General features: G+C 34.4%; 1 protein-coding gene across 1 annotated transcript; it reads right to left on the bottom strand.

The window, feature by feature from the left end:
* Positions 1-24,866: 24,866 nt before the first annotated feature.
* Positions 24,867-25,904, bottom strand: LOC123315970. The gene has a single exon (XM_044901882.1). The coding sequence runs from the start codon at positions 25,902-25,904 to the stop codon at positions 24,867-24,869; it is 1,038 nt and encodes a 345-aa protein (XP_044757817.1).
* Between the last annotated feature and the right edge of the window lie 1,962 nt (positions 25,905-27,866).

Raw genomic sequence — 27,866 nt, 5'->3', positions numbered from 1 at the left:
ATCTCTGAGATCCAGTAGGGGCATTTTTCGTTAGTCATTGAGCAGTAAGGATAGTTTTCAACGAAGGGTGAAAAAACTGGTGGCTTACAGCTATCTAACTTTACAGATGTGAAAGGGTAATCACAGATTACACATGCAGTAGTCTCTGAGACCTAGTGGCTCCGCAAAAGTTTTGGGTGATTTCTATATATTATGAAACATTCCCAAAAACATTACCTTTGGCCAAGTTCATGTTTCAACGAATAAAGGTGAAGAATACTGAGATCTAAGATCTTTTTGAATGATGAATATTCATGTTATATCTAAGCCAATATGAAACAGTCGGCTATTTAGTTTTTACGACCATATATTTCATATTTATTTTGAAAGTTCCTTTAATTGAAGCCGCCTTTAGTCCTTCTGAGAATAGAACTAGAGGAAGAAGTTGGTTGTCAAACTGGTTGTTAATAGCTAATTGAGTTAACATGAAATTCACACAGGTGAATTTTGTTGAGGAATTCAAGTTTGAACTACTCAATGAAAGAATCATTGTAACTGGATTTTTAGATGAAGAGGCTCTCTTTAGACATTTGCAAAACAAAGAATATGAAATCTTCGTTTCATGTTATGTAGGTACTTATATACGAAGCAGTTACTTCAAAACAATGTTGCATGCATAACCAAAATAATGAAACATAAAACAAAGATTTGTTTCAATTTGTTTTCGACAGAATTTTTTTCATTTTCATTCTTTACGTTTCGGATGTTCAGAGGGAAAACTCATCAAAATTCACAAAATTTCGTGAAAGCATTCTATTTTTATTATAAATATATATATTCTCATATATTTTGACTTGTTGAACTTGCCCTCATGATACTTGGACTGCTTTGTTTCGCGTAGAATATCGGTATCATTTTCTGCGTTGTTGATCTAGACTCCTTCATTATAAAATGTTTGAACTTAATAGAGGTTATACGATTTTCTCAAAATGAGTTTTCAAACCACTATAGATGGGTGAAGGTAAATTTCACCCACCTGAAGAAGCTATTGTGATAGCGAAACACGTGTCATATTTTGAGAAGCTGCAATCCAAACGTATGGTTGTATTCTGCTTTTCATCTGTAAGTAACAAATCTGTAGCGTGCGAACGATCTGACAGTGTCTGATTGACAGATTCGTAAATAATGCAATTCTGGAAATGTTCCTGTAAGTATCTTCTTTACAGTGTTACTTTTGAACTACTTATCGTAAATAGTTACGGATTCCTGTAAGCTAGAGATCACTAAAAACGTCCATGAGTTCATGAAAAGTTAGAGATTGGTTACAGACGAAAGCAGAATACCCCCATTAATTTTCAATATGTAAGCCAGTCTCTCAAGCGATATTTTCAATGATGCGGCCATTTTTGCTGCAGTTTGCCGTGGATTTCGTTGAATTAAGGATCTCACATTATAGATTGTTTCCGGAGATGTTGTTGTCCTTTTATGGCGTTTTGCTTTGCTACTAGTATCATTGCAACGTATGATGGTCCGGTATACGAACAATGGCTGTATTCCGGTTCGACTTTTGGACGGTCCGAGAATTGTTCTAAAACTGCGCAAAACTGTTGTTCTAGAACCATTCTTGGACTGTCCGAAAGCCGAACCCGAATACAGCTAATTTATTCATACGTAAATGCGTCAGCTCACGAACAATAGCTGGTTGCGACTTTCCTGCCAAATATAAGGCGATCACACTGTAACGTTTGAATTCCATTTTTATATATCTCTTCTATTGAGACAAGAAAAAATGTACTCTTTGTAGTTTTGAACACAATACAATAGACTAACGTCTGTTATTTTCAATCCGCTGTCATGAGCCCTTAGGGAAATAGAGAAGGGTGGGCTTGGTAACACTTCCAGTCAGCAGCCCGGTATAAAATGTTTCGGTATGTCAATCATTCCATCAACAAAGATTTCTCATTTCGGAAATGTGACGCTCATGAAATTTCATTCAGTTATCCTCCGTAGGTTCTGAGAAGGAACCTACGAAGGAAGTCTTTTTGTTTCAGAACGAAAACTGTAAAAATTTCACTGGAAGCAGTAATTATTTTTCGGGCTTTATTCCAAAGTTTCCTCAGTGGAAATAATAGACGGAAAGTTGGCCCAATCAGAATCAGATATTCAAGACGGCCTTAATTAGTGGTCAATAGATGATTGAGAATTGGATAGGAAATCCAATTTTGGTGCTTTTGTTTTCGGTAGTGAATCGATGGTAGGTATTGATTAGACCTATAAAAGTATCTATCAAGATTTCATACGCTGAAACCATCAAATCGGCTTTTAAATATCTGTCAAAAAATGTTTCGAAAAAGATATTTGAAAAATTAAGTGGAATTACTCGGCTGAAGTAGGAAAGCCGAAGGCAGGCTCTGCAATCATTACGAGGATGAGTCGAAAATTGAGAATAATCAGAAAAATGGCTGATAGTGAGTGATAACGCCTTAGATGGAGGCAAGGAATACTATAATAAAAAGTCATTCAGATGCTGATATGAATATTAAAAAGAGTTACGATCTGAATCGAACTAGCCAATTTCTCATAGTCAGGACAACGAAAGGGAGAACGTTCCACTGAAGAAGACTAGATGATGACCATGGTTTCGGTCTCATTTGACCTCATCACAGCAAAACTCTTTCAACGATGGAAAACACTCGGAATTGATGGGCCCTAAATAAATGCTACACCATTTCGAGTTGTAATTCAAAAATAATCAATTGAAATTCAGATTATTCAAGTTCACTTCAGAAACTGTCAATTATTTTTCAGATTAGTCGAATTAATTGTAGAAATGGTCATTTGAAATTCAGTTTAGTCATATTTATGTCGAAGAATATCAAATGTAATTCAGATTAGTAAATTTTTCAGAAACCTTCAATAGTCATTCAGAAAGAACGAATATAATATTCCGCTGCCCAAAACAAGCCTTAATATGCATAGGTAATAGTTTTCTACAGCAAACTACATACCGGAAAATAAAAAATATCGCTTTCCTCATCTCCGGGAGTGTGAATGAAGCAAAAAATATTATAGAATGTTTTTGAGCGTGATGTTTTGTACTAGTGTTGTACTAAAATATACCGTAGGCAAAGAATTTTGTATAATACCCAAATTACGGTTTTTAACTCACACTCCACCAACTTTTGAAATTGCAAATTTGCTAAGTGTCAAAGTTGGTATTACCATATTTGGGATAATTCCCGATATTTCTTTAAATGCATCAATATCTCTAGAAAACTTCAGATTAACATTGATGTCCTGATCGAAATAACAGTAAACTTCGCTGGGACATCCAGAAATGTGAATTTGACAGCCATTTCCATCGCGAGAGGAAGTTATAGACTTTTTAGTCATTCCGGATATCACACTGAAAATATATTTTTCTACAAGCGTGCGCGTTCAACCTTTTTCCCGCGCGCATTCCAAGTTGCAAAGAGTCACTTTCCCAAAACGTGCGGGAAAAACGCCTGCTATTTCTTTCCCGCACGCATTTGCGTGCGGAAATGGATTAGCAGGGGTTTTTCCCGCACGCAAATATTATAGAGTAAATTAAATTCTATCATGTTTCTATGCATAGAACGTCAACGATGAGAAACCCATAGTAATGACATGCAGAATTACGTCTGTCATTATATATGAATTAATCAAATGAGATATGATCTGTTTCGTGAAATGGATATATTTATATATTTCAAGCGCTTGTAGAAAAAATATTGTTCCTAACTCTTGCGTAAAGTGTCTTGCCCGCACTCAACTGCTTACCCGAACTCTGCTTCGCATCGTTCGGGCAACGGCAGTTTCGTGCGGGCAAGTATCACTTTCCGCACTTGATAGGAAAATAACTATTCTTTGTAATATATTTTGAAATATTCTCTATAAATTTCAGTGAGTTTCACAAATGAAGACCGTTTATGTAAGATTCTCTTCAATTATTTGGAAATTTCTTAAAAACCTATCTGGCGCACGTATCTTTAAATACTTTAAAAGTATTCTCTCACTTATGTTTTTTCTTTAGAATTCATTACGTCTGATTGACAAGGCTCTGTCAAATATGTTGACAGTAATACTTTTATTCTCGTGGAAACATCGGTCAAAATGTGGCTTCATATTCCAATTATTAATTATCTCATAATAATTATGTGCAGAAAAACTAAGGGTCCCATTATTGTCTCTTCCTATGATGAAGTTTAATTCTTCACGAAACGAGTTGACCAGATTGAGAGTTGGTTTAACGTGGTATGCATGAGTAATAATTTATCATTCATAAACTGGGTGACTCTTCGACTTGTACATATCTATACTCCATTCACTTTTATTTTAGCACTCGGTTGGCCATGGAAATTTGACACATTTCACTCTGTATAGTGCGAAAATGTGGGGTTATGATGCTTGTCAAAATATTTTTGGGTTTTAAATCAACCCGTATGTTGTCCGTTCTACGTAAAAGTTTCTGTTATTACGTATTTTATCACAATGTCGGATCTCTTCGAAAATATGTGACGAACATAATTGAAGTTTATACAAACTGATTGAAGGCATACCAAATCCAGTTATTTGCATAGAAAATATAAGAGATCAGTATAATATCATAATATGCACTAGCTTGAGGAGAGTTAATGTTCGTTATCTTCTTTGGCTAAAGTTTGAATACGTTACATCAGTTGTAGATTTCAAAAATATCAACCCGAAGATGAAATGCATATGATGCAGTGGTTGGGAATGGGTATCTCCCTAAGGAATTAACAGATAATTACAAGAATATTAAATTCTTCAACAAAAATCATCTTGCATCAATATAAGTAAAAGGAATTAAAGGAAGTTTCAAGTCAAAATGAAAAAAAAACCTTTGAACAAAAATTTCACATGAATAAACAATTAACAGGTCAACTGGCGCGTATTTGTGGCTGTTCATCTTAATACATTGATATAATAATAATAATTAGGTATTTATTGGTACCTTAAGACATTTACAATGTTTAGGAAGAGTCAAATGAAAAATAGAAAAATCAATTTTCGGGAACTTATTCTACGATGACATTCATTGAAACTCCTGTAGTAAACTTTTCGCTTTAATTCACTCAAACATAAAATTCTCAAATGCCACCACTTTTTGGGTCTCCCAATAGAAGGAAATTCTTAGTTATCCTCTTCATTCACAATCTTTCTGATTATGGAAATATTCAGCTGAAATATAAGTCGTTAAGAGTCAGATGAAACATTATATAAATTCTCTTACATTGAATATGTTCGCTACCGTCTGACGTATTGTTGATTTTAGAATATCAGGGTATAACTATTTAAATGAGCGGACCTGAATTCTAAATAGCACTTCCTGAAACCCTGTCTCTTTTTTCAATCACTTTCGGCATTTTCGTAATAAAAATTGATATTAGTTGTGGCAACGGCGTTATGACATTAACGACATTTCAAGAGTGCCAACCTTACTCCGTTCTAGTTACAAAAACTTGAGAAAATAATTTCATGGCCAACCGACTGCTAAAATAAATGTGAATGGACTATAGGTATAACAGTAGATTCTTGAAGGAAACAAAAATAGCTTTTCTTCTTTACCATATTTTCCCGTTTGGCCTAGATAACAGGTAGGGGAAAGTCGGGTAGTACCGGACATAATACGAAAAAATAGTAAAACATAAAGTTATTCTCGAATTTTTTCAACAAACTTAGTTTCAAATGATTATTCCACATATACTTCACATGTCCTGAAAAGGTGCAGACATACACTTCATAAAATAAACATACATCGTTCAAAGAAAATAAAGTGAACATTTCGAATTTCCTCAAGACTAGCGGGTATCATCGGACACGAAAAAAAATTGTATATACTGCTGAAAAAAGCTGAAGTTCAACAACAATCACACCTATAATACGTATGACCCTTTTCTACGTCAGAGTTTGGTTTTGTCTCTGCTCACAACACGGGATCCAGTCTTCGTCGAAACATTCATGGCAAATGTGAAAATGAGTATCCTGCTCTCGTGTTCTTTCATTTGGATGAAAATTTTAGTTTTTTTTTCAACATTTTGATTTAAACTTTGGTTCAAATTTTTTTTACTCCCTTAGCCTCATTTCCATTTTCCTCTTCCAAGTCATTTATAATGGAGTGCAAGTGAGCACTTTTTTCAAGTATTTTTTTTCAACTATTCTGTGTTCTGCAGTATTCGGAACAGGCAAAATTTCTTCGAGATTATCACAAACATTTTTTTAATAAATTCGTTCATCAAAAATAATTCCTTTTTGACCATTGGTTTCTAACTTTGGTGGATTGTGCTGAGCATAAAGTATCTTGTTCGTTGATCTTTGTTGGAGAATTTTGGTTTTGAGGAGATTTTTTAGAACCGAGTTTAGAACCTAATGACTTGGGCATTTTCACAACAAAATATTGAAATTATTTTTGTCCGGTCATACCCGACATGCTTGTGTCCAGTGACACCCGACATGCACCTTGAAATCAATTAGCCATTTACTGGGGAGATATTTGAAATGCAGGGTTTTTGTATACGTTTTCATTCTCACTACTCATAATGCTTGCACTATGCGTAGGAGACCATCTGAAAACCTACCAATCAAGAGAAGAGAGGCCTCAAAGTTTATTCTGTCCATGTGTCAATCACAATTTAACGTATATTTCCTGAACGGCTAAAAATGTCCAGGTCAACCGAACTGTTTGCTCGCATAGAATCAATTCGTTTGGCCATTCAAAGGAGGGAGTAAAATGATAAATCCAAGAAAACGATGAATGTCCGGTGATATCCGCTGTCCGGTACTATCCGACTTTCCCCTACAGCCATTTGGGAGTTATTTAACGAAATTCCTTTCGAAATGACAAGCTGAATCTTTGACACAACACATATGTGAATCTTGCAATCAGAGTTGTATTCAGCAATCGTCAATAAAGTGTCAGAAGTTTTTTTGAATTTCTTTGTCTTTTTTTCAATTTTCTACTGAATAACTACTGGTATATCTATGGGAGATGATTTCCCAACATAAGGGTCCTGTAGTGTTCCTCGAACAACTGAAGAACAGAAGAATCATCACTTGGAATACTGGACCTGGTCGAAAGACCCCCCAGTCAAAAGCAAGATTTGGCTATTATTAGTTTGGGTGCTGAAGGCATTTCTAACGACGAGGGTGATCCTCCAATAAGATCAGCAGAAGATTGTTGACGAAGAGATGATATTCCTCCTAGTGCAATTGAAGGACAAGTTATGTACCTGTGATTATTTATTTTTTTCTTCATTCACCATCAAGTCTTCGAATAAGAATCAAATTAATTCAGATGCATAACATCCGTAGATAATGAAATCAACGAATGTTACGATCTAAATCGAACTAACAAACTACCATCGCTCGAAGTATTACCAGAAATTTCATTTCGCCGACAAAGAGTAGATGCTGACCATGGTTTCGGTCTTATTTGACCTCGTCAGAGCAACAAAACTCATTCGTCAGCGAAATGCTATGAATTGCCGGCTCCTTTTATTCCATATCAGTAGCGGATATGGTGTATAAATACATCGTACCGACATCTGACAGAGAAACGGGAACCAACCCAATTCAATTTACTAACTCTCAGAGCGAAGATAGCAGTATGCATCCATATGCTTTATTCCCATATTCCCATATTCTTCGAATAAGTTTCATATTTTTTGTTTTTTTCTGCTCTGTTTCCTTGTTTAAGATATAATTTCGAGATGAAGAGAGGATAAAGAAATTTTATTGCTGATGGAAAAGAAGCCCTTCAGTATTGAAAGCTTATTCTGTGAACATATTTGTCATCACTACACTACTCACGGGGAGACAGGGTTTTTTTACTGAGGTTTTTCCCTAATCTCTTGTATCATACTCCAAATTGTATGGTACCCCGTTACACTAACCTTTGCTAAAACTCATACACCTGCTATATTGTTTGATAACCAATAATGTATTGCTTACATTCAAAAGAATATATGTATATATATACCAAATTTTTCGAATTTCACAGTAATTTTTTTATTTTCGAATTTCGAATTGCCTAATTTCAAGACTTGGGTTTTTTGAATTTATAGAAATTCAATGGAAAGTATTGGTCATATGGAAGAAACTGGAAAATGAGGGAGAAATTATTTCATCAGTAAATATCTGTATTCCTAAATTCATTTCATTCCATAAAATCGTCTGTGAAAAAAAGCTCAACCTACATATTCTTATGGATTTTCAACAGCCTGTATCTTTTCAACCGTGCCGAATTGACAAAATTATAATGGCAAGAACTGTATTTTTGATCTCAGGAATCTTCTGTTGAAATATATGATCAACTCATATACTTACCCTGTATAGACCTATCAAAGGGATATTAAATTAAATTACCACTTCCATTGAAATATGGCATATATATCCAATTAAGCTATAATGGCATTTAATCGCATAGCCCATCAAATTGTCCATGAAGAAGTAAATACTTTCAAACACCACCTCGACCAATTCAAAAAAAGTGAAAAGCGTTTCTGCCATTTTTAACCAAGATTAATTTGTAGGTGGGTGAAATATTTTTCATTCAATTTATGTTTTGATAATCTAAATTTAGTGCTAATGTTAGTGCAGAATAAAGAATTCTTCAAATGTGAAACACATACTTTTTCTCCGAAACTACCTTAGAATTAGAATTGATGAAATATGAAATTAAGGTTATATTGTGCAAAAACTATCCTCTTAACTTCTGTCTCAAACTGACACATTCTGGGAAGATAATTTTGAATATACCTATTCCTGAACATTTCAGGCGATTTCATCTTTTTACAAAAGAACCTTATACGAAGCGTCGAAATATTAGTAATTCCTATACATATATTAACTTGAATGGCAAAGTAAGGAGAATAGGAATACACCTGCCACCTTTCGAATGTTCTGGAAAGGGGTTCACTCACGGCCGACGGGTCTGAAAATCCTTCTGGGAAGTTACGAATAAATTTCCATGGGAGAACAGTCCAATAAGCAGCGGTTTTCCTGATAAGAATCGACCTCGGATGCAACTTTCGGACGTTTGTGGCTGGACTGGTATTCATCGATGTCGAGTGCTTAAATGGCTCATCTATTAGGATTACTTTGCCTGATATCTAGAGCTTAGAGAAATTGTTTCAGGGGTGATACGTTTGTCTCACGATAAAGCTGATGATGAAGGAAGCAAATTTCACAAAAATATTGAAAGTGACTATAGTGATTAGTGACTGCGTAACAAACAAATTTCCTATTAGTCTAAGATCCTACTGCAGAATTACTACGTTCATTACGTACAGACACAAACACACATTTTTACATACGTTTATGGATAGGAGAATACACTGATAACACCGCACACTGAGAGAACGAAATAGTGAAATTACAGTGAAAATCTTGGGTTATTTGTGACCAACGATAATCACTGGAATTTCACAAGGAATATTCTGAAACGAAAACCTTGTAAAATTACAGAAAATATAAATCACAAGTTGGCTGTGATTTCACATGAAATTTTTTTCTAATGATTTTACTAGAAACTAAACCTGTGAATACTCATTGTGAAATCACAATAGAATTTTATGGTATCAACTGTAAAATTACATTAATTCTGTGAATTCGCAAATGATTATTACAGAAATAAATTGTAAAATTAAAAATTTCTGTAAAATTACAGGATTCATTGTGGAATCACCTCTCGTTCTCGCGAAAATACGTCGTGAAATTTAGCATCAATTAGATCGTGAAATACTATAATGTTGTGAATAAACAGAGCAGATTCACAGAATTTAATTGTGAATTTCAAGTATTTGTTAAAATTCCAGAATTCATTGTAGAAATACCAGACACCCTTTTAAAATTACTTCGTGAAATAACCATGAAAAGTACTGGATAATTGTCTTTATTTTGTAATTGATCAAAGTAGTTGTACAGAACTAAATTGTGAATTTCAAAAATTCAACTAAATTCTGCACAATCACTGCCTGAAATATACACCTCAATATGAAAAAAAAACATTAAATTAATTAAAAATAACAACTACAACATAAAATATAGTCATCAATATGGAAAACAAAAAAATTTGAAACATTATATCAGTTAAAAAACAACCACAACATGAAATTAATATAATCTTCAATATAAAAAACAATATGAAACATTACATCAAACAAAAACGACAACCACAAATATCATCTGAAATGATAAACATTTTTTTCAAAATATGAAAAAATCAACATAATTGTGAAGCTTCTGAAAATATTGATATAAGTATGCGCTTATTTAGCGGTTCATATCATAAGAGTATAAAATTAAAATTCAAAAACAAAGTATACCTAGTCTTTTTCCAACAAAAAAGACACAATCTTCCGGAATAGATAAATTTATGAATTTGTTTTCTATAAAACATCCTTCGGAACATCTCCATAGATTAAATTGAGGCCCTCCCTGAATACATATACTTCATTCACTTTTATTTTAGCAGTCGGTTGGCCATGGAAATTTGACACATTTCACTCTGTATAGTACGAAAATGTGGGGTTATGAAGCTTGTCAAAACATTTTTGGGTTTTAAATCAACGCTATGTTGCCCGTTCTACGTAAAAGTTTCTGTTATTACGTATTTTATCACAATGTCGAATCTCTTCGGAAAATATGTGACGAACATAATTGAAGTTTATGCAAACTGATTGAAGGCATACCAAATCCAGTTATTTGGATGGAAAAAACAAGAGATCAGTAAAATATCATAATATGCACTAGCTTGAGGAGAGTTGATGTTCGTTATCTTCTTTGGCTTACATCATTTGTAGATTTCAAAAATATTAACTCGAAGATGAAATGCATATGATGCAGTAGTTGTGAATGGGTATCTCCCGAAGGAATTAATAGATAATTACAAGAATGTTAAATTCTTCAACAACAATCATCTTGCATCAATATAAGTAAAAGAAATTGAAGGAAGTTTCAAGTTAAGATGAACTTCACCTTTGAACAAAAATTTCACATGAATAAACAAGTAACAGGGTAACTTACGCGTATTTGTGGCTATTCATCTTAATACATTGATGTCATAATAATAATTAAATGTATTTATTAGTACCTTAAGACATTTACATTGTATAGGACAAGTCAAATGAAAAATAGAAAAATCTATTTTAGGGAACTTATTCTCCGATGACATTTATCGAAAATCCTGTAGTAAACTTTTCGCATTAATTCACTCAAACATAAAATTCTCGAATGCCACCACTTTTTTGGGTCTCTCAATGGAAGGAAATTCTTTCCCAGCGAGCACAAACATCCCTGGGATGTTTTGGGATGTTTCGAAAATGTTGGCATGAGGATGTTTCTTTGAAACGTAATATGCACTTCCCAAAGAGGTCTCCAAAGGCTATTGGAAATCTTTATTTGTTCTGATCTGTGCCATCTGTGGCATTTCTTCGTCTACCTACTGAGAGGTACTGTCGAGTTGAAAATAATGTAAACGTGTGGATATCTTCTCTTGGCGTCGCATAGTTTGCCTTGGGAGATTTATTCCAAATAAACAATATACAATTCACCTATTTCATTTTGCCGCCATTTCCACTTTCTTCGTAGTTTGGACTGTGGACTGTTCGGAGTCGAAAGTTGATTGGTGATTTGTATAATATTAACTAGTTCTGTGTTGGTTTTGATTGTGAATTTAGGATCGATCTCTTCATAGTAACCAAATACAATTAATAAGTAAGTATTACATGAATTAAATGTATAGTATAATGTCCAGAAACATACATATAACCTCAAAAGAATCCACGCTGCGTGGTTAATATTATTTGTATATTTGGGACTAGGTATAAGAGATCATTGTATTTTGGTTGGAATAATCGAATGGTATATGGAAGGTTATTATAATTATTCAAGAAATAACTTTATAAAGTTTAAAGCCATATCATCGAGGATTTCAACATATTTCGATAATCTATCTCTGCCGTTGATAATTCCCAGAATATTTTGTAAGATTACTCTTCCGACGATGATCATTCATCACTTATGAATCAAAAAATAAATCAAATTGTCCCAGAAAAGTTCTTGTTTTTGAAAACTCCTTTAAATTGTTCCATCTTCAAATACCAGTACAAATAATTAAATAAATAAAATCGTTTCGCAAATGAACCTGGTCAGGAGCTATATACCACTCAAATCTTCCAGATCCTTTCATGCAGCTATTTTTTCTGTTATTTTAATTGGAAAAAATCACCTTAACCTTCATATATTTTGTGAATTAATTGTTTGAATTGTTTTTATTTTGTAGATGTGATCCATAAAAAATTCCAAATCACTAGGAAAGTATTCGAACTTTATGCCAAAGATTGGTTTAGGCATATTAGGCAGAGGAGGAGGGACGATAAAATGAAGGGAAAATAAATTTTCCATAAATTTTTTTTCATTTTCCCTTTCGGTAGGGGAGACCGGGGTTGGTTGTGACGGGGGCTGGTTGTGACAGAGCCTTTTGCGCTCAATTAATAGATATCAGTCGCGTCGCGATTTTTCCAATAGAGCCAGCTATAGCTATTACGTATTGCGCCTGACGGTGGCTTTGATCGCTAACGTACCGCGTGTGTTTGGATGATTTATGTATTTTCGAGGTGCTTTAGGAAATAAAAGTGACGCCAAATATTGTTGTGTGAAGTGACTAATGTAACAGCTGAAACAAGTATTGTGGCGTTAAAATACTAATTGAGGTATGCTCTTTCTCACATATATAAAATTATTTGGCCATTCATAGAAATAATGTTGGAAATAAGATAACAAAGCAGAAATGTGCTTTGGGGTTGGTTGTGACATTCCAAAAACACAGCCCAATAGTAAAACCAACCACATTGAGGCCCCAAGCACCCCCAAAAATTCACCATCTAAGACATATTCCCTTTCCTTTCCAGACTTAGAACTTGAAAATTCACCAGGACCTTCTGGCATCACAACATATTTTTCTCCAGAAGATTTGAGACCAACACCAAAGACTGGAAAACGTCTAGTTAAAAGAAAAGGGCAAAAACCTGGTAGATCGGCCATATGGACAGATACTCCAAATAAGAAGGAATTAGAAGAAAAACAAAAGATGAAAGATTTGAAAGAACAGAAGAAAAAACAAAGGAAACCGGTGTCAAGAGAAATATATGCAAGGGTAAAGGTAAAGCTAAAGCTAAGACCATTTAAGCTAATAGCGGTTCGGAAGATGAAGGGGAAACTTTCTGTTTAATTTGTCACGAACCACGAACCTTTTTCCATCTCTCGACCTAAAGAAAAATGGCTGCAGTGCACCAGTTGCTCTAGATGGGCTCATGAAGAATGCCCGAATAAAAGTCCATATTTTGTATGCAATCACTGCAATTCCGATGACGATATGTAGGGGCGTCACAACCAACCCCATAAGCGTCACAACCAGCCCCATGTCGGGGCAGGTTGTGACATTTAGAGTTTTTTTTTTAATTCTCAGTAGCCATGTTTGTATTGCTTTCAATTAGTTCGTTTCTATTTTTTTCTACAGATATATGTTTAAACTAAATAAATATGCGTTTTAGAGCCTTGAGTTTTTTTATCGAGATGTACAAATAATTATACTTCAAAATTGGCACAACCAACCCCGGTCTCCCCTACATCTAAAATTATAATCAGTTTGTTTTCTATTATTTCTGTTTTTTTATGTTAAATGTGATATTTCTTTTTGGTTATTTATGTTTGTTTTATTGAATGTGATATATTTTTTTGTTTATTCTCTCTTTCTGTAGTATAATATTTATCAATTGCTTTTTATTCTTGTTCAATTTTTTATGTGAAATGTGATTTCTTTTCCTTTTGTACCTGTTGAAGTATCATTAAAATATTTTTATTCTTATATAGTATTCTGTATTTCATTTAAAAACTTTGTAGTTCATTTAAAATAGAATATGGTATATCCTCAAACATTCAAATGAAAGAAAAAAGGCCTCACAAAAGAATTTCATATAAAGTCCTACAAACAGCGATTTCGTGTGCGCAAATCGCTTTAGGAATGTTCTATTGTGTACATGAAAAGGCTATCAAAAAAACTTCTGAGTAGTTCTTTTTGTGACATCCCAGGGACATCCATATAAAAGCCGCCTGCGGCGGACATTGGCTGTTCTATAAAAGTTCTATTCATGTATAAACAGAACATCGCAGTGGATGTTCAATGTCTCGAAATCTCTTACTTTTAACATCTCTGAGATGTTTTTGTGCTCGCTGGGTTGTCATCCTCTTCATTCACAATCTTTCTGATTGTGGAAATATCCAGCTGAAATATATGTCGTTTAGATTCAGATGAAACATTACGTATTGTGGATTTAAGAATATTAGGGTATAACTATTTGAATGAGCGGAACTGAATTCTAAATAGCACTTCCTGAAACCCTGTCTCTTTTTTCAATCACTTTCGGCATTTTCGTAATAAAAATTGATATTAGTTGTGGCAACGGCGTTATGAAATTAACGACATTTCATGAGTGCCAACTTAACTTCGTTCTAGTTACAAAAACTTGAGAAAATTATTTCACGGCCAACCGACTGCTAAAATAAATTTGAATGAAGTATAGGTTGTAAACACATATCGTTTTTCCATAAAGAATTCGTATCGGTGGTTTATTCCTGAAAAAAAATGAAATAAGTAGGAATCCATTAAGCAATATTTCGATACAGAATAATTGAATAATAAGTTGTATGCATTCGGTGTTCAATTTTTTTTCATTAGTATCTGCCGAAGGAAAAGCAGAAATCGAAAAAATAAACATCGCTTTCAAAAAATGTGAACTATCTACTTACCAGTATATGTATATTTCTTTTGTCACACACTTGAAACCTTCAAGAAACTTGATAGGCAGAAATACTTGGAACTTGAAAGAACTAAATCAAAAATCACAAAAAACTTAACCATGTATAACTCTTCGCACTTCAGAGTTCTTGAAGAAACAGTGGATCATTCCAGAATGAATTGGGTTATGGGGTAAGTTAGTGAGTATCTACGATAGGATATGGGATTGGGCAACGAGCAGGTGCCAGTTGCAGGAAAGGTTTTGATTGGCCACGGAATGAATCTAGAAGCAGATAAAAGTTGTGATTTTACAATTGCATTATGAAATTCCATTGAAGCTGTGAATTCGGATCCAGCCGAGCGACGTCACGTATCGCATAGGTGGAAAATGACTTGAAATTTGCAATCATATTGTAATATTACGTTCAAGCTATGAATGTGTTTAACACATTTTTAAAATAGATATTTTTCAGAAATACCCAGACGAGTTTTTTCAGCAGTAGGTACCTACTCAAAATATTTTCTGACCAAGTGACAGAATTTGTTTTTCGATTATGGTTGAGGAGGAATGCAGGAACCTAAAATCTCCTACATATAGGAATTATACAAAGAATGGAATAAAATATATTTTATTTATATCTTCAGAAATGTATTCATATAAAGAACAAGTCGAGAAAAAAATTTCTACAAAAAACGTCATTGTGGACTGTCTCAATGCGATGAATAAATTGGACAAAAAGTCATCTGTATGGACTATATGTTGTACTGATGGATCAAAATTGGGGTGTGTGGACACAGATCAATATAAGGCAGCAGTCCAAAATGAGGAGGGGAGGAAGCAATGAAAAAATCCTGTACACACACTCCTAGATATGCACAGAATAGTTATAACAACAAAAAAATTCGTCTTTCCTTCACCGATCTACACCCGAAAGCTCCTGGAGCTGCCACTAGATGAGTTTCTGAAAAGTCAGCTTCAGATGAGACTCTGCGTGGATCGGAAAAAGAACAGCACAATTTTGGCCTTCGTAAGATCATCAGTTGTTCATTAAATTTCAAGCGGCAACTTTGGAACGCTCTAATGGAAACCGATTCATCTATTTTTTTTATTCTGTTTTCATATTTGGGAGAAATATTTTGACCATAATAAATTTCAACAATTTCGCGTAAGAGTTTTCTCTTGCTGTAGACATGTAAATAAAAAGTGATCGATCCTTGAAGGAAATTGTGCCGCTATATCATGTTGTACAATTATATTTTTTCGTGGTAATTTCACAACCGCTTTAATACTACATTGTATAAGCACATTTGTGAAGTAATTTTAAAATTAATAGGGTTCTGCATTGTAATTCTACAACACATTTTTTTCTTCGCAAATTCACAAGAAAAATTCTCAAATCACAATAACTTTGTGAAATAACGTTGTGAAATCACATTCTCATGTGATAATTCACAAAATTATTGTGAACCAAAAGAAATTTAGATCACAATAATGTTGTGAAATTACCGTTTCATGTTGAAATTCGCAAATTTATTGTAATATTACATTGCAGTTGTAATTTTTTAGGTGAATATTACAACCCTTGTGATATCACAGAGAATTAACAAATATTTTCTGTAAATTTCATATGCACTGTAAATATACATAAAAGTTTTACATTTTTCATGAAATTTCGCAACACCCTTGTAGAAACATCCAGATATTAGTTGTGAAAAAAATAATCCAACTGTGTAACTGTAACCTGTCCAGCCAATATGTGGGTAATTTCACATTGTAACCTCAAGATTTTTCTCAGTGCAGCCTGTCAAACGTGGCCCAAGTAATTTTAATTAAATTAATATTAATCAATATTCCAATAGAAATTTCGTTCACTCCGTTTTGAAATAAAATATCATCCACATCATAACAATGCATGTAAAGAATACTAAAATCCATAGCTGCCGTTGCACACTCGGCCGCAACTACCTCGCAGCCAGGTGTAAGCAGGTAACATTTCGATGTATTTCTACGTTCATGACGTACACGGATGTTTTTGATATCAAATTAAAGCTAATATTTTTTCGAATAGGATGATGTATGGCTGCCTGTGAAAAAATAGCCGCAAGTTAGGTCTGCCATCTGTTAAAATAGCGAGATATCCGAAATAAAGTAAGAGAGAGTTAGACTCATCTCTCACCATTGGGTTCTTACCCGATGTTCCGAATTATATCTACTGATATTATGGGATCTTTCACACATGTTCCGGTTTAGTTTCATACTGGAAAACAACCAGATTGCACTTTCGGCGGCGCTTATCGCCACGAGATTCGAGAGCTTGATGTGCCCACCGTACAGATAAAACCCGATGAATAATTTTTCATTCGGTTGTTTTCCGGTAAAAACCCGACGGTTAAAACCCGTGGTGTGAAAGGAATCTTAGGGTTCCCAACAGTGCATCTGAATTATTCGTATATTAAAACCACGTGTTGGAGCTCTTTATACACAACGCAGACAATTATTATTGAATTCTGGGAAAAGTACCTCCTCGAGCAGGACTCGAACCTACGACTCCTGATTGCCGGTCAGACGCACTGCCATCTGAGCTACCGAAGTAGACGCGAGGACACATCTGCAAAGTTTTGAAAGCGCTTCGACTAGAATTCAGATGTTAGTACTGAGGTACTTTTTCCAGAAATCAATAATTGTGTGTATGCCGTTACCAAATTTTCAAATAAGTCTTTTATACCTCACAAGCACTTTTGTTTGGAAATTTTATTCCTTTCAATTGTTTACGGCCTGGTTACACAATAGTTATTTACATTTTATGTACCGGTGACGAAAAACTGTCTAAGAGTATTATAGTAAAGCATGCAATGAGGCGAGACTATAGACAGTTTTTGGCCAAGATGCATGCATGTCACATTTTTTTGCTACCTCAAATATCTTTGTAAAAGTAAATGTTCTCCTGTATGTTGGCATCCAATATAGTTGCTATAGTTGCTATTTCTTTTCGTTATGGAGAAGTGTTCACTGATATCCATATCGCTATCACCCAGCAAGCATGAATAGCCGGTTGAATGCAGGCCCAAAGTCGTGAACGACGGCATCGGTACTCCAGCAATTGCCCTTCATCTTTACGGAATCGGTTGAAAGTTGACGGCTCTTTTTGTTTCTGCATCTGAAGGCCCAGTATTGCATCTACTATGAATGTACCGCAGTTTTGTATAGGAATTCAGGCCTGGCGCTGGACCATCGGCATCATAAAATAGACACCAGTGAATTATTTGTTTTAGAGGTTTTTTGGTATGCCCCAGTTAATTTACATTCAATGATGAAAATTCAATTTACTAAATTCATAAAGACTCAAAATTCACTTCGTTATGAGTTGAGTGGTATGTTAAATTGACACGAGAGAAAAAATATTGTCACTATCAAAAAAACAAACAGTCCTCGGCAACCTGGATGGTACCATGAAATATTATTTGGCGAATTTAATAAATGAATCTTACAGTTTACGCAGCTATCGAAGAAATTATGAAATTCAGGGTGATTTCGCGAACTGTCCAAATTTGTGTGAAACGGTCCTGTTAATCAAATGATATTTGATTGCAGTTTTCTGGAAGTTATCTTCATTCCAAATTTCGGATAAAACGGTGAGTCCGTTCAGAAGATTAAGTGGTTTCAATTTCCATTCAAATTTGAAAAACACCCTGTAAATCAGAATCTAGAACTCCAAGATACTACATATGGGGGTTTTTCGTGATACTATAAGCTTTCTCTATCTCACATTGAAATGTTTCCCATCTTATCCGGAACACCATGTATATAAATAAACATGAGCATAATTCATACCCCTACTACAATTAAGCAAGAAAAAACACATATCAAAATGCAAACCTGTAGCTATCAGCTTTAACTGGGCGTATAGATACTCAGACGAAGGTTTCTATTCTTGACCAGAGTTTGGTGATTTCGTTGATGTTTTTCATTTATATAAACGTAATAAACATTGAAAGTCCTTTTCAATGCTAATAGATTTCTGCTTTTGTGTTTTTACGAACCAGAATTAATGAAGCCCTCTAACGAAACGTATATTCAATTATCTTATAAGAATGGGATAATCCAACAGAGCGAGTTTCAAAGCAACTTTTTAATTTCGTAAAAAACTGCTAGTGAATTTTTACCAATTATTTCTTGATTAAATTTTTCTGCTCAAAGAAAGGGGAAAATTGACCCTAAACGTTCACTTAGGTGGGACTGGATGTTGCTGTGGGATTACAGAAATAGGATAGTGGCGCCCTGAAGTCAGACCGGGACCCTGAAATTGCATTTCCTCAGTGATTGTCTGACAAGTCCTACAGTAAAGCTCCACTACTGCCACCTTTCCAGAATAATAAATGAGAATATTGGTAAAACGAGTTTCTTCCCCTCCTCTTCAGATCCATTTGGATCTTGAATGTCCCAATGAAATTTGATGGAGTTAAACTCTAATACTACCTACTTCATTGGCGCATTGGGGTTCTACATACGTTTCATAGGTTACTGCATTATTGTAACTAAAAATCATGGAGAGATTATTTTTGTCTCTCTGTTTGTACGAAAGCTTGAATATGGCAATTTTTAAACCTTTCTCCTAGAGATGAAGGAGATGCGTTTTTCTTTTTTGCCCACAAGAAAAACAAATAAGAACGCTAGTTATTCGAAAGAAAAATTATCGATTCCTTCACGTGGTCATTCTACAAATATGGCAGAGGAGGAAATTCCATGAAAAAAATTAGGATCTTGTAAAAGAGTAAAAACTCGTCAGACTACAGCCGTTAAAAAAAATAAAATTAATGTTATTGACATCCGGCAAAAGTTCCATTCCATAGCAGAGAGCACTGTTATATGGGGAAAATCAGATAATAGGGGGACTAACAACAAACAAATTTTCAAAAAGCAAAGACGAAAATTTGGTTAACTTGATATTTTTCTGTGCTGTCCTTTCGCCTTAAATATCAAGTGCTGCAAATATTTCGAAACATAATGGATGTCCCCAAATTTTAATTGAGTCTGCTTCATCAACACTTTTTAAGTACAATCCTGAAATGAAACTGGTTCGTTATGTTGAACTTTGTTATCACTCCAATATTTATTAGAGCTCTTGTCCATTTTGATATTGAATATTTCTCCAGAAGCTTATTTCATTTCTACCTTTGTATTTCCCAAATTGAATATGTTGTGAAAAAAAAATCACTTGTTCTGTTTGGATGTGTTGAACTTTCTTGCATGAAAAATATTTAACGTCAAGTTTCATAATCAAAATCAGAGTCACTTTATGAGCTTAATGGCCGTTTGCACCGTTTGTCTAAACAACGATTATATTCTTAAACAACATTTAATTCCTTAACCGGGTTGCACCGTTACTAAACGTTGATTATAAGGCCCTTAAACGTTGTTTAAACTAAACGCAGAAATTTGCTCGATTAAAGCTCGATTAAAACGTTGATTGAAGTAATACTTCAAATTCGATTGACAACTGTGTTTTCTATTTGTGTTGATATAAAATTCAAATTAATAATGGATGATTTGGAAGATGAGATATTACTTGATGATGATCTTGATGCACTTAGCAATATCGAATTTGGATTTCCTAGATGTTTTCCCGGTAGAAGAAATCATTTCGAAAGAATAGACCTCACTTTTTTCAGAAGATTTCGTTTCGAAAGAAACCGTCTTATTTTTTTTGCCATATATGGAGAATGATTTGGAATTTCCCAGATGTTTTCCCCGTAGAAGAAATTATTTCGAAAGAATGGACCTCACTTTTTTCAAAAGATTTCGTTTAACGGAAGAAACCGTGTTATTTTTTTTTGCCATATATGGAGAATGATTTGGAATTTCCCAGATGTTTCCCTGTAGAAGAAATTATTTCGAAAGAATGAACCTCACTTTTTTCAGAAGATTTCGTTTAACGAAAGAAACCGTGTTATTTTTTTTTGCCATATATGGAGAATGATTTGGAATTTCCCAGATGTTGTCCCTGTAGAAGAAATTATTTCGAAAGAATGGACCTCACTTTTTTCAGAAGATTTCGTTTAACGAAAGAAACCGTGTTATTTTTTTGCCATATGTATATGGAGAATGATTTGGAATTCAATAATTAGTTGTATTATACAAATAAAGATATTTCAGGAATAATAGTGTTGACCCAATAAATCAATTGCTAGCTACATTGAGGTTTTATGCTAGTGCTGGTCAGTTGGCTCCTGTTGATGTCATAAATGTAGATGTATCGAAAGGATCAAGAATTATTTCCGCAGTTTCATTAGAAATTGGTAAATTATATTCCGAATTCCTTAACATGACCAAAGATGAGGATATAGTGCAAATTCAACAGTCCTTCCACAAGAAGGCTTCTTTTCCTAGAGTAATAGGATGTGTTGATGTTACCCATGTTAGCACTTCAAATTCAAAACACAACACCGAATCTCCAAAAAATTTCCCACCTTGACAACAGAAGTTTAGTCAGAAAACCTTGACTTCTTTTTCTTTTTAATTTATCTTCTATGATGTGCTTGGCTGAAATTTTGAATTTTTTATGCTGTGAGTGGTGTTGCCAAATCTATCTATGATTAAATTAAACAACGATTATGATTCCACGGTGCAAACCGTCAAATGCTAAGCAACGTTTAAATATTAAACATCGATTAGTTTAACCATGGTTATCAGCGAAACGGTGCAAACGGGCATAAAGCTTCCTTTAGTGTCATTTTCAGCACGGTTAAAGAAAACTTTAAAATTACAGGTTTGATTATGAAACCGGTTGTGAACAGGACATAAATCATAATTTTCTTTGTAATCTCATAAAATACAATTTTTCTGAAGCTTTGAACATAGTAATATAGGAACAGTCAGAAAACTCCGAAGTGTTATCAAGTCTTTTCACAGTTCCCATACTCCTTCCTTTTGTTTATCTGTCATTTCCTCCGGTCATTTCGACCCCAATAATATCAGAGGTGATAAAGTTTGTGTCTCTCTTGTTCCCAAAATTAGCTGTTGCTACTGGTTAAGCATCATTATTTATACGCTACATCCAAAAATGATCTTATGGGATAAGCAGCCATGTCTGTATTTTTCATTAATGAATTCAATTCCTGTATCGGTCCCTTTGAATTTGTCGCAGAAATTATTTATCATCAAATCAATTTTATATTCTCGTACCTTGCAAATAATGCAGAACGCAGAATACATGACACTATTTCTTTTTCAATTGTCCATTGATACCCTGTGCTGAGGTGTTTAATAGAGAAATATGTAATGTGTTCCCCCGAACAATTCCATTCCGTTCAGTGAGACAAACGATCCCTATATGTAGACGAAAAAGTTGCAAAATCTATGTGATTATAAAAGCGAGGTCCAACTTGTCCTCGTGAAAAAGCTTGAAATCCCAACTTCCTTCTCTTCGACGATATGTGAGGATATTTTATCTTCCTTCCCCACAGTCCGCCTCCGCTGCTAACACCTATTCTCTCTGTTCGACAATGGACCATAAAATATTGTTCGCATTTTTATTCCTTTCAATATTTCACGAACGCTCGGCGTCTGGTGATACTGAAACACGTTATGATGCGGATGGGTTTGAAAAATGAACCGAGAAAATTCGATAAGACGGTAGTAGAGATTTACTGAAGCGCAGGATTTTTCAAATCGATTATGCATATGTTCTGTTTCAGTATCGTTTAATTGCCGAGATGATATATTATGGAATATAAAATATTACAATATGGAGAAATATAAATAGCAAATAAAGATGAACAGCCAAAAAATTTTTTTTATAATTTTTCTCAGCTATAGGTAACATTTCTTTGCCGATGTTTGAGTTCCACCCATAGCAAAACAAAGGAAGCAAGGAATTAGTAACCCGAATATGGAAAGAATTCCTCGATATATTATCTATGCATACATAAGTTCGAAAATAAAAATTGTTGTCGGACAAAAACGAAATTCTGGTACGTCACGAAAATTATAGGCTCATGTTACTTAACGATTCATTAACCATTAGGTTTCTCATGTGGAATATAGAAGCTGAACACATTCAACCGAATTCAATTAATTGTATGAACCATGCATTCCGACCTAATGTGTTATAATGAAAATTCCTCGAAGTTGTTTCATTTTACCTGAACAGACGTAAGGCTCATTATGGATTATCAGTCAAATAGATTAATACCTATTGCTCCTCAACCCCGGAAACTTCAGCCGCTCTATCAATCTGCTCAAAGGAATTCAATCTCCTACCTATCAATTCATCGAACGACATTTCAAGCATTCGATTACGCCTACTGCTTCAGTTTCTATTGAAGATTCTCTTTCGTATTATAAAAGCCACTCAGTAGCTTTCATTCATACATAAATAAATGTTATAATTAAAAGAAGCAGTGATAAAAACTACCGTTACCTTCAAAACATCTTCTCGCACCGTTTAATTTTTGACCGTTTATTTTAAACTTGTAATTTGTGATAGAATTGCAACAAAAACCAAAATGTAATCTTCTACATTTCTAACCAATCCTCTAATAATTTATTCTAAAAAATATTTTTCGTCGACCTAAGAAAATGTCATTTTACTTATTAATTTCCGAACAAACAGTGGACTATATTTGAAGACATAGAAATACCAAACGAGAAGAAGTCCGACTCCCGTTCTAAATTGGTTGACACTGTTTTTTATCTATGGTTCTAGGCTCTAGAACAGCGCTGCTCTAAAATCGCACCGGTGGAAATCGGAACTACTGCTCTGCGGCATCGGTCGTAGGTGGCAGGCCAGAACCTATTCATTCGATTTGAATTTTGAAAATAGACTTTGCGCAGTCTTGTAATTCACAAATGAAACTATTTCATTCATTTGCAACAAAACGAAAGATACTACACTAGGTACAGATAAATCGATGACAAATTTGTTGATTGAAAAATGAATCGTGATTTTTTTTCAACTATTGAATTGTAGGTACAGAAACAATTAAAATTGAAGACTGAAATGACCCACCATGACACTAAAAAGGTATACCACCTAATAAAACGACTGCATTGCAGGGGGTGTTGTGAAAGTATTTAAGTACAAATTATTTTAAAACAAAATAAGAGCAGTTTAGGAAGGAGCGCAATTTTTATTAACCCTTAAACCATATCTCTAAGGAGTTGTTCTGCAGAAAATGATATTGGTTAGGAATATAACGCAATAACTATTACCGTAAACCAGAAATGAATTATAGGTAGTCTTGTAATTGCTCCTGTTGACTGGATATTCGAAGTCTTCTCTTCGGTAAACTCTCTGTTTCTTCTGGTAAACCATTTTCGAGAAAAATTTGTTGAAGGAATGTTCAGTTTTCAAATACTGAAAATACATCCATAAATAAGTAGGTACCCAGTTGCAAAATTGTACTTCATCTCAAATTAGTAGGATTTTCATAAGAATAACGCTTGGATTTGTATGAACTTTGGGTATTCAACTCGGTCGTATTCAAACTCCATAGTATTTTTTTTTTAACGAATATGATATAGAATCATATTTTCCAACTTAACACGACTCGACTCTAGCGCCTCAAAGTAATCGCACCGGCTGAAGGGCGAACTAAAGTGGTTGCATTTCTGCCTATATAAGTTAGAAGGGGTTGTTGAAGACAAGTACTTTTTGTTTTCATTAACTTTTCGTCTTCATATACTTTTCGTCCTTAAACACGTTTCTAGCTCTCTATTCCTGGCTTAGTTAAAAATGCAAGAGTGGCGATTTAATTAATTTCGAGAGCCTGTGACAACAGCTGTTTTCTGTAATTGTCAAAGTAATTCTTTATGAATCTGCTACATTTTATGAGTGAATTAAAAACATACTTTGAATATTATAATAGTATTCAAAATCAAGGATAGTGATAGCGATATAGTTGTAAGTAACACTTCTCTAATGATGAAGATAATTGGCAAGTACTACTGTCAGGTTGGATTTACAGCACACAAGTGAGTAGGTACTTACTTTCATAGAGTTATGTGAAGTAGACGAACAAATGGACCATCCGCTTGCAGTTATAGAGACTAAAACCCTGAGATAAGCTGACAGAAACGCCACAGTCGACAGAGAGGAATCCTCTCTCCATAGGAATAGAAAAGGGGAGTTCCGATGAACTCCCCTTTATCATATAAGGTGTTTGAAGATTTGATTTTACTCCGCTGATGTCTGAGTTGAGATTTCAATTTACTCAATTTTGAAAGTACATTTCTATGAACTTTGTACCTAATACTTTGTTCAGGTGATATATTGAACTTACTAAGGCCAGCTTTCCTCAAGATACCAGTATTTTTTTCTAGGAGAAATGAAATACCTGCATTGGGTTTAGTGTTTTTGGCTGAATATAATGGGGGGTTCTCTAGATCGATATTTTGTGGGGTTACTGACAGTTTAGAAGTTGAATTACACGTTTGGAGATCAGATGAGGATTGGTACGATGTGAAAGTGAACTCCTCAGGGTTATTCGAAGGTTTTTCAGGAAATGAAGCTTCAGTCCAAATATGACGAGCATAGCAATGATCACTCTCAATGCTCAAATCAGACAAAGATTGAGTTGCAATATCAGGAGAACAGGCTGCAGAATTTGGTGATGTTTCAATAAAACCATTATCTTGAGACTCGGTGATGGTGTTAACATAGCAATGGTCATTTACAATGCTACAATTGGACAAAGAATGAAAAGTTGCAAGGGCAGGACTTTGGGGAACCGGAACAATTGAATCAGTTGTTTCATCAATAATGTTAACACTGGAATGATCGTAACCAGTTGCGATTTCGATAGAAGATCTGGGAATAGCTTTATTGCTTAAACGTACCGGATTTTCAGGATTATTGAAATCTGATGATGTAAAGTGATCTTCACATAAACGGGAACTACTAGTAACTTTGATATAAGGGCTGATATTGCAGATGGTCTTCCAAATTTTGCACCTTTCAAGATTTGATGGGAATTTAAAGAACCTTTTATTTTTGAAATCGGGAGTTACTTTGCTAAATAGTTTACTTTCGCAAGAAGGGAATTTGCAAGTAAGTGTGTGATGCAAAGCAGCTGAAATTTTACCCATTTTGTTTGTAAATTCTCCAATGTTCAAAAAATATACACAGAAATATCAGGAACAACTAATACCAAATGAATAAATGAATAAAACTTACCTTATTAGATATTATTGCACTAACTGAGCACACCAACACAATCACATCACATTACAGAGGTTAGGTTATCCCTAAGATGTCTAAAATACTGGTGTGTGCACTTGTCACTATTTGCAAGCATCAACATTTCAGAAAATCGGGAATATGGGATCAGTTTCGTGGCGGCGCCACCATGTCATTTGCTTCGTTCTATCCTTGTTCTACTAGAGGAAGTAGAATGATACTCTCTCGTTTTATTTTGTTTTGCGTTGATATCGAACATCCATCAACGAGTTCAAAATATGAACTGGCCCATTTTGTCAGCTGTTAAGGAATATTTGTGATTTACAGTTTAATTTTCGTTGTAAAAACAAATCTATCAATATTTTAACACTATCGAATAAGGGTTCGAAGGAGTATTTACTATTCTTTTTCAAGAGGTAATTACTGTTTGACAAATTGTATTCATGAGGAGGGTAATTCAATTTGATTTTAATAAAACACAGTTGATTGGTCAAATATCCAATATATTCAGTTGACGGAAAGGGAATTTTCACTATATCTACTCAGGAAGAATATTTAAAGAACACACTCGAATAGATATATGTATTTCTGATTCTCAATACATGCTCACAATTTACATTACGTATTTCCAATACAGTTTCTTTGAAATATTGCTGAAGTTGCCATAAAACTTAGCTATATCCGTCCCGAATGTTCGTTCATCTGATTTGGTTCTGCCTCAAATTCCAACAACACCGAATTCTAGCTATAATAGTTCTTGATTGTCCATACAGTAAACTGAACTTACTGAACGACATGTTAAATAAATGAATGTTCTACACCCTTTCTCGAAACTAATACATTTTCACACACCAATAATCGCTTATGAATACAACATATTCGTAATTCGTAGGAAAGTATTGAAATTATTTTCAAATATTATATATTGACAATGCTCTGTCAAATTCTAAACAGCGCTACCTACAGTGGAAAAAACGAAAGTGATCCCATATCCCCACGAAATTAAAAACAAAATCGAATCAGTGAATACACCAGAGTTTTAGACATCTTAGTTGTCCCTAACCGACCCAACACTGCCAAAATGCTGCGAATCTCCATGACAACGGTTATACTTGTTTACATCGGCCATCCGACATCTTGGTAGGTAATTTCAGACCACAGAGTGTTTTGTTGCTGGTTTAAGTTCATCAGTTTCACCCCCCTGGTTTCTACTTTTTCAAGTGGACTGTCGAGCTTCTGGATTGTTGTATTGATATCATTAGAGAATTATAGAGATGGTTTTTGCGACTCAAAGTGCAAGAAGCATTCATCTCATGAAATATTTCCATTGACACGCCACGTAATTCTCGAAAAATAGTTTTATGTGTCGGAGTGCTTTGTTGCACCTATTTTCTTCGATGAAACTTCATGAGCAAAACATTGTTTACGAAAACTTTTATAGATGAACTTCATGGTACATGAGTTGTTTTCAACTAGAACCAGAGCACACAGCTGCAGAAACCTTAGGTACATTTAGGAATGTTATTAAGGATCGGCTCAGCCTTGATACCAAAAATGAATTTCCTCCAAGATCATGTGATCTTACACTAGGGGGTTTCTTTTTTTTTCAGTAGCGATTTTGTGTTCTACTTTTATGTATTTCACATAAATGAACATTTTAGTGAAGGAATTAATGATAATAAAGTTTATTCATAAACCAAAAAATTTGTATAGGGTGTCCTAAATTCGATTTCCTTTGGGGAAATTTCAAAAAATAGTAGAGATAGAGCCAAACTGATGGTCAGTTGTTTCACAACAACAAGGAAATGAGAAATCCGTATCATCCTGCGATCCTTCTTCTCTAACTGATTGCTTCATTGAGTGATCAATTT

This window comes from Coccinella septempunctata, chromosome 6 (assembly GCF_907165205.1).
Source record: "Coccinella septempunctata chromosome 6, icCocSept1.1, whole genome shotgun sequence".
NCBI lineage: Eukaryota > Metazoa > Arthropoda > Insecta > Coleoptera > Coccinellidae > Coccinella > Coccinella septempunctata.
Note: the sequence above shows the minus strand (reverse complement) of the source record. Positions and strands in the feature narration are given on the sequence as shown.

Bases quoted from the DNA above. Each gene is read 5' to 3' on its own strand.
- LOC123315970 (XM_044901882.1), bottom strand. From the start codon at position 25,904: ATGGGTAAAATTTCAGCTGCTTTGCATCACACACTTACTTGCAAATTC.